The sequence below is a fragment of the Terrapene carolina genome, unplaced genomic scaffold (assembly GCF_002925995.2).
Source record: "Terrapene carolina triunguis isolate 2854851 unplaced genomic scaffold, T_m_triunguis-2.0 Scaffold50128, whole genome shotgun sequence".
Classification (NCBI taxonomy): domain Eukaryota; kingdom Metazoa; phylum Chordata; order Testudines; family Emydidae; genus Terrapene; species Terrapene triunguis.
The window spans coordinates 1-13222 of NW_020714479.1; the positions used below are offsets into that span (position 1 = coordinate 1).

Below are 13222 nucleotides of genomic sequence, written 5' to 3' on the forward strand. Positions count from 1 at the left end.
GAGGGGATAGCTAGGGGCTGTGTGCAGGCAGGGGGTAGCTACAGGCTGTATGTGGGCAGAGGGGTAGCTCAGGGTGCAGCGAGGGGGTAGCTACGGGCTGTGTGCGGGCAGGGGGTAGCTCAGGATGCAGGGAGGGGGTAGCTAGGGGCTGTGTGGGAGCAGGGGGTAGGTAGGGGCTGTATGCGGGCAAGGGGTAGCTCAGGGTGCAGGGAGCGGGAGCTAGGGGCTGTGTGCGGGTAGGGGGTAGCTCAGGGTGCAGCGAGGGGTAGCTAGGGGCTGTGTGCGGGCAGGGGGTAGCTCAGGGTGCAGGGAGGGGATAGCTACGGACTGTGTGTGGGCAGAGGGGTAGCTCAGGCTGTGGGGAGGGGGAGCTAGGGGCTGTCTGCGGGCAGAGGGGTAGCTCAGGGCGCAGGGAGAGGTGTAGCTTGGGAGGGACCCCCCCCGTGATCACTGCTCCCCAAGAGCTCTGCAACCCCTGAGCCGGGTCTCCCTGCCTGGGCGGCTCTTACTGGCTGCATGACCAGTCAAGGGGGGCTGGGAGCTGAGGAGCAGCTGCAATCCCAGACAGCAGCAGGAGACGGGAGCGCTGCTCCTGCCTGCTACATGGCACCAGCCAGAGCAGCAGCTACCCCACAGTGCCCAGCTTTGACTTCCTACAGGTGCTGGAACTAGGTGTTGAAGTGGATTCCATTATATACATGGTTTACAATTTGGTTCAATGGCTCTCAGCACCCCCACTATAGAAATTGTTACAGCCCCCCGCCCGCCTCCGACCTAGTCAGGGGGCAGGGCCTCAAGGGCTTGGGGAGAGGAGGAGGTAGAAGGGTGTGGAGCTGACCCCAGGACTACTCAGCTCTGGGTAAGGCACTGCAGTTTGGAGGCTCAACACCTCCCCTACTCCACCCATGGGCTCAGAGCTTCTGCCCCGCTGAGAGTCCCAGCTTTAGCCCCGCATGGGCTCAAGTTTCAGTCCCTCAGCTTCCAGCTTCAGCCCTGCAGGGGGCACCGGGGGCACCACAGACCCCCCCAGTTGAGAACCACTGTCTTAGATCATGCTGAGTTGGTTCTAAAGCAAAAACTCTGAAGAGACTGGCAAATAACTGAAATGACTGCCAGATTCTGCTCATCAAGGTCATTTCATTATGGAAAACTTAGAATCACTCTGTAACACACTGAAAATACTGGAGTTTTCTCCAACTACTGCCAACATGTTTGCCACTACAGATATTTACTGGATCCTGGCAACCAAAAGCTCAACTGAATTTAGCACAAAAGCTGCAGGAGAAACATACAGTGAGAACTCAGCTGGCAGGAAAGCAGGCAAGTAGACAGACAAACATTTCAATGGAATCATCACATTCTGGTGGAATGTTCTGATTCCACTGAATCAGCATTTTCTGACAAAACTGTTTAGTCAGATAATTTCAGACCAGCTCCAGTCATGACAGAAGCACAGCATATTGAAACAGTTACAATTGTATAGGTTGTAATTTCTTAATTGTGTGTGTGATGTCATCTTTCAGGGTATCACCATTTAAAACTCCATCAAGTTGATCATTTGGCAGAGCTGAGAATACTGCTGGTGTTACACGGGAAGGTGTTAAGGGCTGTCATCACCTTTGGTTCGTGAGAAATTTCAGTAAAATTTGCTTTCAATCAGAATTGGAACAAAAGCAAATTGCAAAATACCTAACTTTCTTGTGAAACCCCAAAGTTTCAGCCAGCTCTAGTTGTGAGCATGACCCTGGCAGGAAGCAAGAGGCAGAGCTTTCTTTTGGATGCAGTACTTGTTGGAGAGACAAGCCATGTCTACACTAAAGAGCTTACAGCAGCACAGCTGTACCAGGAGAGATCTGTCCTGTCAACATCATTAAACCACCTCCATCAAACGGCAGTAGCAAGGGCGGCGCAAGGAGCACTCCCGCCACCCTAGCACTGTCCATACCAGTGTTTCTCTCGGTGTAACACATGTTGCTCAGGGGTGTGTTTTTTTCACACCCCTGAGCTACATAAGTTATACTGACAAAAGTGCTAGTGTAGACATGGCGTTTGATTTCTGAATAAGGAAACTGCCTGCTGTTGTTTGTTTCTGCTCTGTTCATGGAGACAGGCCTGTGTGGCCAGTCTTTGTAAATGAACGGGATTGCACCAAGGAAATTATGACTCAAATAATCAGCTTCTTCACGTAAAGTCTCTTTAGACAGTCTTTTCAATACCCTCAGCCAAGGCCATGGGGCATGTTGAAGACAGGGACTGAGACCTTGAACTTGTTTAAATTCTATAGCAGGGGTTCTCAAACTTGGGATCGGGATCCCTCAGGCGGTCATGAGGTTATTACATGACCGCGAGCTGTCAGCCTCCACCCCAAACCCTGCTTTTCCTCCAGCATTTATAATGGTGTTAAATATATAAACAAGTGTTTTTAATTTATAAGGGGGGTTGCACTCAGAGGCTTGCTCAATAGTTTGAGAACCTATAGTTGTTCTATAGGGAGCTAGTGTAGGGAGTGCAGGACATGGTTTGATGTGTTCATGGTAGCCTGTTTCTGAGGCGACACACTGAAGCATTTTGTACTAGTTGGAGTTTCCTAGGCGCTGAAGACTTCAGGCCCAGTATATTGCCTGGTTGCTGCTTTGTAACATGCAGGAAAATAGCCTGCTAGCAAAGAGATGTGGAGTTTCCCCATTCACCAGTGCTTAGTGCAGGAATCAGGACTCTTGGGTTCTGTGCTGACTGAATTATTTATACCAAAGCAGGAGGGGATTGCACTATTTGGCAGTGCTGCAGCTTTGCTGCTTATTTTTATTTAATCAAACCCCAGCCACAGGGCTGTGTGCAGTAATGTATCCAAGAGTGGTTTGTTCTGGCGTTTTAACCACCTATCCAGGTTGTGCAGCACACTCTGAAGATGGGGAGCACTGAACATGTTCAGGATTGTCCCTTCAGCCTGTTCCCAGCTGGAGCCAGAGGAGTGTATAGGTCCCTGCTCCCATGCTGGTCATACAGCATGGGGCTAGGATCCTGGGCACAGGGAAATCTGACCAGCATATGGGAGCCGCCAAACTGTACCAGTTCTCACACCCCCACACAGCAAATGTGAAAAATCAGGACAGGGGGTGGGGGGTAATAGGAGCCTATATAAGAAAAAGACCCAAAAATTGGGACTGTCCCTATAAAATCGGGACATCTGGTCACCCTAGGCTCCTCTGGCCTGCCCTCTGATCACCTTAAGTACCACTAGGCTTCTTCTCCCACGCCCAGCTTCACCTCTGTCTGTTCTTCTATTGCCGTATGCGTCTGTCTGTCTATCCCCATAAACACCTGGCTATATATTTATCTATCCCCATACACACCTCTCTCTCTCTCTCCATAGAGTCCGACAGATGAATTGACCTCAGTTTAGTGACTGACACTGGAATGTGTGTGGTCTTAGCTGGGGAATTTGAAAACATTTCCCACATAAGCCACTGGGGATTTATGTAAACACAATGAAGCAGTCACATGGGCGCAGTGGAGGATCAGGAAAGGCAAAGGGGCTCTTCACCATGCTAAACCAAGAAGTGTATTGTATTTTACAGTGCCTTGTGTGCAAAGGGGGATGAGCCTGCCCTCCCTGAGATGGCCAGGATGACTCCATCTTCCCCCAGGGTCTCATTGTGGATAGTAGCTGCTTCAGAGTTATTGTGACAAGGGAGCCAGAATAGATAGAAATAGGGTCCAAGGAGATGGATGAACAGAAATGGGAAGAGAATCAAGGATCCCTGACTTCCAGCCCTTCCCACAGTCAGGAATAGAACCCAGGCATCCTGATTCCCAGCCCCTCCCAGAGTTGGGAATGGAATCCAGGAGCCCTGACACTCAGCTCTTTCCCCACCCCCACTCTTGTCACTAGAATCCCCACTCCCATCCCAGAGCGAGGGATCGAATCCAGGAGTCCTGACTCTCAGGCGCCCCTCTCCTCCCCAATCCTATTGTCTTCTCTAAATAAAATGTGTGACCCTTTTGTCATTAGACCGTCAGACAGCTTTATTCAGGAAAATCTGCTCCCAGTGCCTTAAGGTGCAATCTCACTAGGGGGACAACACTCCCCCACAGTTAATGACCCACTTTGGAGCTAGTTAAGAAGGAGAAGTAGGTGCTCACAGAGGATTTCAATGAGGTGCTAAATCTGCAAGAGACTGATGTGACTGCAGTATGCCCCATCTAGCAGGTCCAGGGGCATCCCAAGGCGCTCCTTCATCTACTTCCCACATTGCATCCTTCCACCCACTGAGAGAGCTCATGGCCCTCACAGTGTTTCCTCCAGGCCAGCCTGAGAAGGGTAAACAGAGAGAGCAAGGTCAGAGAGATCAACTGGCATTGAGAGCAGTGCTGCCGCATGGGGATGGGTCATCCAGTGCTGAGATGCAGCCGCCTCTGGGCGGGGCAGCTGGGTAACAGCTACAGAGACACTATGCAGGGCTCACTCACCAAGCACTGAGGTGCAGCTGCCTTTCGGGTGGGGCAGCCAGGTTACAACCACACAGTGAAAATGTAGGGGGATAGCTCACATGGTGCTGAGCAGTAGTTGCCTCCGGGGTGGAGCATTTGGGTAACAGCAGCACTGCACAAGGATTACTTGTCCAGCGCTGAGATGCAGCTGCCTATGGGCAGAGCAGCATGGTAACAGCCTTGTTGCTCTCAGGGCCGGCTCCAGGCACCAGCTTAACAAGCAGGTGCTTGGGGCGGCCAAGGGAGAGGGGCGGCACCTGCGGCAATTCGGGGGTGGCAGGTCCCTCACTCCCTCTAGGAGCGAAGAACCTGCCGCTGAACTGCCGCCACCGATCGCAGCTTTTTTTTTTTTTTTCCCAATTGCCGCCGCCGGTCGCGGTTGGGGTTTTTTTTTTTTTTTTTTGCTTGGGGCGGCAGAAATGCTGGAGCCGGCCCTGGTTGCTCTATGGAGTTTTGTCTTTTGTTGGGTTGTATAAAGAGTACTGAGCTACATGGTCATGTTTTCTTTACACTGCATTGTTTTGTGGGGTTGTCTGGTGTATAGCATTGTGTTTCATTGCATTTATTATGTTGCAATATGTAGTTCCATGTTGTAGCAGTACATTGTGTAAAGCTGTATAAATCTGTGTAGTGCTGTGCAGCTCTGTGCTGTGCAGTTCCATGTTGCATGCTGTAGAGCTGGGTTGGCAGTATAGTGCCACGTTACACTGTGCTGCATATTTTGCCATGCACTGCTACACTGGCACTCCACCCACACCCTTCCACCAGCTCCCCCTTACCAGGCCCCCATGCCCCTTGGCTGTTGCACAATCTGCATGGCACACCCGATGTCATCGTTGATGTTACTGGTCAGCAAATCTGGGGGGGGGGGGGCGAGGGAGGAGAAGAGAGTAAGGATAGGGCATATCCCTTGGTAGCGCAACACTGTAGCCTGGAAGCCCTGGTCCTCCTAGCAGGAGATACCATCATTCAGCCAACCAACCCAGACCCCATTGTGCTGCCCTCTTCTGTCCACTGAAGGCAAGGGTGGCCTTCCATTCCAAAACGTCTCGGGCCTGATGCTGGTTCCCCTGACCCCATCCTGCTCCCTGCCACACAGGTCTCTAGCACTGTGCCATGGCCCAGGGGTCAGCACTGGGGCCGGAGAGGGTTACTCACCACTGCAGTGCATGTGACAAAGGTTCCGGGTGGAGCTCCTGTAGTCGTCGCACCACTGGCGGCTGTTGATCTGGAAGATGCCGTTGTCAGTGCTGCCATCAGCTTCATGGTCCACCGTGTCCGTGTTGAACCGGCTTTCGTGGAATGCCATGCACAGCCCTGGTGCAGGATTTAGTAATGCACAGAGCCCCGCGGGGAGAGTGGGGGTAGGGATCCGCACAGAGCCCCACAGGGAGGTGGGGCAGGAGGAGGGATACGCACACAGCCCTACGGGGGGGGGGCAGGGGGAGGGATATGCACAGAGCCCCACGGGGAGGTGGGGCAGGAGGAGGGATATACACAGAACCCCACGGGGAGGGATACACACAAAGCCCAATAGGGAGGGCGGGAGGAGGGATATACACAGAGCCCCACACAGCTCCACGGCGGGTGGGGGTGGGGGAGGAATCTGCACAGAGCCCCATGGAGGGGTGGGGCTAGGGATACTCACGGAGCCTCATGGGGAGGTCGGGAGAAGGGATACGTACAGAGCCCCATGGAGGGGTGGGGCTGGGGGAGGGATACGCACAGAGCCCCATGGGTAGGACGGGGGAGGGATACGCACTGATCCCCACTGGGAGGGCTACGCATGGAGGATGGGGCGGGGGGAGTAGGGTGACCAGATATCCCGATTTTATAGGACACTCCCAATATTTGGGGCTTTGTCTATTACCTCCCACCCCGTCCTGATTTTTCACACTTGCTGTCTGGTCACCCTAGGGGGCGGGATACGCACAGATCCCCATGGGGAGGGATATGCACAGAGCCCCACGGGTGTGTGGCTGGGGGATGAATACACACAGAGTCCCACGGGGAGAGCGGCGGGAGAGAGATGCATAGAACCTCATGGGTGGGGCTGGGAGGATACACACAGAGCCCCAAGGGGAGGCAGAAGGGAATATATGTACAGACCCATGAGGAGGCCAGGGGATCACTCACAATCAGCCAGGCTGTAGCCTCGGAACCCATCCATCCCTGCCTGGTGCAGCACTTGGGCCAGCTCGCAGCGCCGGAAGATCTTCCCCATGTTCCCCACAAGGACACAGGCCAAGATGGACAGCAGCATGAGAGCTGCCATTCCTGCAGTGTGGCCGGAACTGGAGGCTGCACTCTAGGGGATGTCTGACCACAGCTGGGGCCCCAGGCCCGGCACAAGCTGCTTACACAAGGTGCACTGTGAAGGAGGCAGCGAGCAGTTGGGTTAGTGCCTGTAGTGGGACCTTACCCTCAGCAAGGCAACCACAGTAATAAGAGCATGGAGTCTGTCTCCCCACTCTGCTGGGCAGCCTTCAGACTAGGGGCCATGGCTAAGCCAGCCAAGAGGGCTCTGGAGACTGGCACAGCGCAGAAGCTGATGGCCCCGGGATCATGGAGTGTTGTCAGGGCTGCAGGGATGCTGATGGCTGTCCTGCCCCCTTTGTGGGCCTAGTTGGAATAGGAACTGTGGGATTTGGCCCCTGCCTGGATTCTTGGATCCCGTTCCAGATAGCTGCTCACCGAGCCTGTGGAGTGGAGAGTAGCAGAAAGTCCCTGAGTGCCAAAGTCAGGGCTGGTGTTCCAGAACCCCGTGGGAGCTTGTGATGTCATGGCTTCACTGCTTCTAGAACCTTCCCTGTCTGAGGCATGGGTCTGTTGTCACCCTTACTGTGAGCTCGAAGATAAAAGTATGGTCTAGCCCCAGCTTTGGGGGTGGAGCGGGGGAGTGTTGGTCTACTGTGTTAAAGCCAATCAAGTATAGATACACCAAAAGTTCTAGGTTACAGTCTATCTTTCTCCTTGTGGTGATAGACAATTCATATCACTTCTAGGGTGCAACAAACAGAAAGAAAAACAACAGAAAAGGCCCTGGGAATTACAGTGGATGAGAAGCTGGATATGAGTCAACAGTGTGCCCTTGTTGCCAAGAAGGCTAACGGCATATTGGGCTGCATTAATAGGAGTGTTACTAGCAGATTGAGGGAAGTGATTGTTCCCCTCTATTCGGCACTGATGAGGCCACGTCCAGGGCCGTCCTTACCCATAAGCAAAGTATGTAGCTGCGTTGGGCAAATTTCCCGGTGCCCTGCGCAGCTGCACGCTGCTCCAGCCCCAGCCCCGCCTCTTCTCCATGGCCCCCGCCCCTGCTCCGCCCAACCCCCTCCTCTTCCCGCCCCTGCTCTGGCCCAGCCTCACACCCACTCCACCCCTTCCCCAAAGCCCCTGCCCTGCTCTTCCCCCGCGCCCCTGCTCCGCCCCTGCTCTGCTCCAGCCCCGCCCCGCCCCCACTCCCCAGAGGACTGCAGCAGGGCCAGGCCTGTATTCACCAGCAGCAGGAAGTGCAGCGACCCAGACCCAGCCGTGTCACCGGTGAGTGCTGGGGGGCAGTTACCCCCAACTCCCAAGCCAGGCCCACCCCCCCCTCCCTGTGGAGGCCTGGGGCCCCACACACACCCCCCACGGGGGGGGCTGCGGAGGGCCCCAGAAAAGCTAGGGATGGCCCTGAACACATCTGGAGTATTGTGTCCAGTTTTGGTCCCCTCACTATAGAAGGGATGTGGACAAATTGGAGAGAGTCCAGCAGAGGGCAACGGAAATGATTAGGGGGTTGGGGCACATGATTTATGAGGAGAGGCAGAGGGAACTGGGCTTATTTAGCTTGCAGAAGAGAAGAGTAAGAGGGGATTTGATAGCAGCCTTCAGCTACCTGAAGGGGGGTTACATAGAGGATGGAGCTTGGCTGTTGTCAGTGGTGGCAGATGACAGAACAAGAAGCAATGGTCTCAAGTTGAAGTCGGGGAGGTCTAGGTTGGATATTAGGAAAAACTTGGAATGCTCAACTTTGTGGTTCACACAGCAAGCTTATACCCTTCTCTGAGAATGTATTCATCTTTTGTATGGCAAGAAAGGTGATTAGAGATATTCAAATAACCTACTCCAGATTAGTGAGCCAGTGGACAGCTTCGGAAGTGACTTGATGCAAATCTGATATGCCAGTAGCAAACAATCAAAGTGAGCACTGACAGTGATTGTGACTTTGATTGTTTGCTACTGGCATATCAGATTTGCATCAAGCCACTTCCGAAGCTGCCCACTGGTGCACTAATTTTCTGACTGGTGTCCACAGTCACATTGTGTGTTGACGCTCATCTTCCAAAGGTGCATGAGATGACAGCATCTGCCATGCAATGTTCTAAAATGGTTCACTGGCTTCACCTTGTACATCAGTCATGATTTTAAAGATATTTCAGTTCTGGAGTAATCCAAGACCATAGTGTCTCTATTGCTGCAATAAGAGTCAGACAACTGACCATAACAAACCTCCAAATAATGAATGGCCAAAGCTCTCACTTCTGTCTTTTTCCCACCCTGCTGCATACCCTGGTGACCTTAATAGCCACCACTGACAATGGGGCTATAGTAGAAATAATGCAGCTGGTGAGCAACTCATAGATTGGGCTTTGCTTGCAGATGTCCATCATCTTTTCAACCTGAACCAACTTCCATCACTCAGAGGAAACACTGAACAAATCCGGACCTTTCTGATGAACGACAATAGCAGTGTTTCTCTGCAAACTTTTGTCATGGATCCACACGATCAGTGCTGTGACCCAACTTTGGAACAGTCTCTAGGAGGAACCCATTCAGTGTGCCAAACCCCCAAAGGGTCTCACACTTCCCCCAGGGGAAACCACGCAGCTTCACCGCCTTCTTAGACCAGACCTCTGGGTCTGCAGCACTTGTGCTTCACCCCGTGAGCCCTGTTCAGCAAGTCCAACTGCGACAGACCCCTGATGAAGACTTACACATTTCAAGGACTAAGGCACCTTCCCAAGCATTTGCAGTGACACTCACACAGCCTTGTCAAAAGAGTCAGGTTTATTAGTCATCTGGAATACAGCACAGGCAACCCTTAGGTTAGCACATAGGAATGAAGGTTAAAGCATAGTCTACTCTGGTTAGTGCAAAGCCCAGCCAAGCCATAGTGAACCCCATCGTTCAAGCTCAGTCTCTCTGTCCATCTGACCTCCTTGGTCCGAATCCCTCCAGCAGCCAGCTCTTATCGCCTACCTCACACCTCTCCAGTCCTTTGTTCCCAAGATGGGGAGATGCAGCTCAGCCCCGCTGTTGAGAAGTGGGGAAGTCTATCTGTCTCTGGATCATTGATTGTTAGCTATCAGTGTCCAGGCAATTGAATTTGCCATTGTCTTCTCAGATGCTCCACTGATATGGGGATTGAGGCGCAGACAGCTAGGTGACACCCATATCTAAGTCTCTTCACCACCCCTGAGAGGAAACATCACTTTTCCCCCACCTGAATAACAATGCCACACACAGGAGAAATTGAGACACACACAGGCATCATAACAATATTACTAAACATTCCCACTTCATCACAGCTTTACAAACAGCATTTGGAACCTTTCCTTGCAGCCAACACTGTCCCACTATTCTGCACAGTGCTTTGATGTTGGGAATTTCCACAAAGCAAGCTGGGTTGCATATATCACAGAAGTTGAAGATGGGATACAGCATATCAAACCAATCCCAGAAAATTATGACCACTTTGTTCACTTTCTTATCAAATTTGCCATGAAACCTATTCCTCAGGACTATTGCAAAGTCTATACTCTTTGCTGACAGCCATAGACAGAAGCACTCTTCAGAGAGTATGAAAAGAGTGGTGAGCCGCACACAGCAAAACACTAATAGAGTCATTGAACTCTGCCTGCAGGGATGTTGTGACAGGGTGCTGACCAGGAACTGCTGAGCCAGCCCTCTGCACTCCAGCTCCAATTAAGGGAGGTGAATTGGAGCTGACTAGAGGAACCTGAGCCTGATTGGCAGAGGCGGAACAGCTACCCGCCTGGGGCTGTATACAGGCTCAGAGGAAGGAAGAAAGGGGGAAGAAGCCAGAGAGTGGAAGGAGAGGGACAGCACTTCCCTCATAGCTGCAAGAAAGAGAAGCCCCTGAGGCTGGAACCCCCAGTGATATGTGATGAGAGGGGGTGGGTTTGCACTGTGTAAATAAACTGCACTGGTGACTGCTAAGCCAGAAGGTCTCTGAGTGATTTTTGGAGCAGAGCAGAGCAGAGCAGAGGCAGGACCAAGGGGGCCCTGCTATATCCTGTTACAGATGGAATGAGCCAGTGGCGGGACTTGACTTCTCTCTTTCTAGCCACAAAACCTGGGCAGTCCTCTGTATGCTTGGAGTTGCTGACTTGGTAAAATATGGTCAACTGAAAGCTATAGCTAATGTTGTCAGCTCACACCTTCTCTGTAACTTGTAGACCAAAACTGACAAGCTGGTCAAAAAGGTTCAGAGAGAACTTTTTCTAAAATGTGATTAACTCTGGCACACAATAGAAGGAGAGAGACGTTCTATCAGTATGTAATTATGAGAGACTCTTGCCTAGTGACTTGAAGATTCTGTTTAAACTTCCAGTTTCCTATTCCCGCGGTAATAGAAATCCAACTTCAATTTATCTGGGGTTTCTTAGACAAGGTGTCTCTAACTGGGGTCTTTATTGTGGGCAAACAGAGATGGCATAAACAAAGGCACATTACCCTTTTTTTATGTCCTTGCTAGGAGAATAGCATGATTTAAGGGCCAAAAGGCTGTATGGTCATTAACAATATATTCAAGGCTTCTTACATAAGTGTTGACTCCATTTTTGAATCTTGTTAAGTTTTCAGCCTCAATGACTTCACGTGGCAGTGAGTTCCACAGTTTAATTTCACATTCTATAAAAAAGTATTAGCAATCCTAATTTTTTCAACTTCTTTTCACAGAAGAGTTTTCTCCAGGCCCTAGATCATTCTTGTTGCCCTTCTCTGAGCCCCCCTCTGGTTCTGTAATATCCTGTTTGAGATGGGGTGACCGGTACTCCACACAATGTCCAGATGAGGCCACTCCACTGATGATATTCTTTGTCTTATTCATCATCCCATTCCTCATACAGCCTAATATCTTGTTTGCTTTTCTGACTACAACTAGACCTTGGAAAGAAGTTTTCATCAAATTGTCTACATTAATGGTCCCTTTCTTGAGTTGATCTAGTTCATTTAGTACCTTGTATACAAGTAGTTTAAATGTTTCCTTCTAATGTGCATTACTTTGCATTTTTAAACTTTGTATTTCATTTGTCATTGTGCTGCCCATTCATAGAGTCTAAGGCTTAGAAGGGCCTATTGTGATCATCCAGTCTAACCTTCTGCATAACACAAGCCATAGAACTTCCCTAAAACAATTCCTAGAACAGATCTTTTAGAAAATACATCCAGTTAAAAATTGTCAGTGATGGAGAATCCACCATGACCCTTGGCAAATTGTTCCAATGGTTAATTACTCTCACTGTTAAAATTTATGCCTTATTTCCAGCATGAATTTTTCTAGCTTCAACTTTCAGCCATTGACCTTTGTTAGACCTTTCTTGTTAGATTGAAGAGCCCATTATTAAATATTTCTTCCCTATGTAGGTGCTTTCAGACTATAATCAAGTCACATCTTACCCTTCTCTTTGTCAACTACTCTGACCTTCTGGATAGCACAGGCTAGAGAATGTCACCCATTTTCCCCTGTTCTGAGCTAAATAACTTGTGTTTGGGTGCTCCTCTGGAAGATATGCTCTAGCCAGTCTTGATTTGGTTATCCTCTCTAGTCTTCTGAACAGGTTGTAATCAGAGTTTTTAACATGAACAGGGGTTCATCCCCTTTTTTTGTGGACAACGGGGAGAACTCAATTAGTTGTACTGCCCTCAACATGCTCATAACACTTGTAGCTCTCCATTAAGATAAAGACAATAATCAAATTTCATTCTTCAGGGCTTCACCTAGTCACCTGCAGGAGTCAGGAAGAAATATTTTCCCCCAAAGCACAATTGGCCAGATGTATTCTGTTTTTGTTCCCACCTTTCTCAGAAGTATCAGTGATTGGCCACAGCTGGAGATGGGAGAGCAGATGGTGTGGACCAGTGTTCTGAGGTGATCCATAAAATCTCTCTTACATGCCTGGCTTGTGAGAACATAAGAACATAAGAATGGCGATACTGGGTCAGACCAAAGGTCCATCCAGCCCAGTATACTGTCTACCAACAGTGACCAATGCCAGGTGTCCCAGAGGGAGTGAACCTAACAGGTAATGATCAAGTGATCTCTCTCCTGCCATCCATCTCCACCCTCTGACGAACAGAGGCTAGGGACACCATTCCTTACCCATCCTAGCTAATAGCCATTCATGGACTTAACCTCCATGAATTTATCTAGTTCTCTTTTAAACCCTGTTATAGTCCTAGCCTTCACAACCTCCTCAGGCAAAGAGTTCTACAGGTTGACTGTGCACTGTGTGAAGAAGACATTCCTTTTAAACCTGCTGCCCATTAATTTCATTTGGTGGCCCCTAGTTCTTATATTATGGGAACAAGTAAATAATTTTTCCTTATTCACTTTCGCCACACCACTCATGATTTTATATACCTCTAGCATATCCCCCCTTAGTCTCCTCTTTTCCAAGCTGAAAAGTCCTAGCTCTTTAATCTCTCCTCATATGGGACCCAT

At 50.4% G+C, this 13222-nt stretch overlaps 1 protein-coding gene across 1 annotated transcript; it reads right to left on the bottom strand.

The window, feature by feature from the left end:
• Positions 1-4236: 4236 nt before the first annotated feature.
• LOC113405714 (sperm acrosome membrane-associated protein 3-like) lies at positions 4237-6766 on the bottom strand. The gene is made up of 4 exons (XM_026646953.1): positions 6628-6766; positions 5650-5808; positions 5271-5349; positions 4237-4312 (listed from the first exon to the last, which is right to left on the bottom strand). Exons 1-4 carry the CDS (start codon positions 6764-6766, stop codon positions 4237-4239), a joined length of 453 nt encoding a protein of 150 aa, XP_026502738.1.
• Between the last annotated feature and the right edge of the window lie 6456 nt (positions 6767-13222).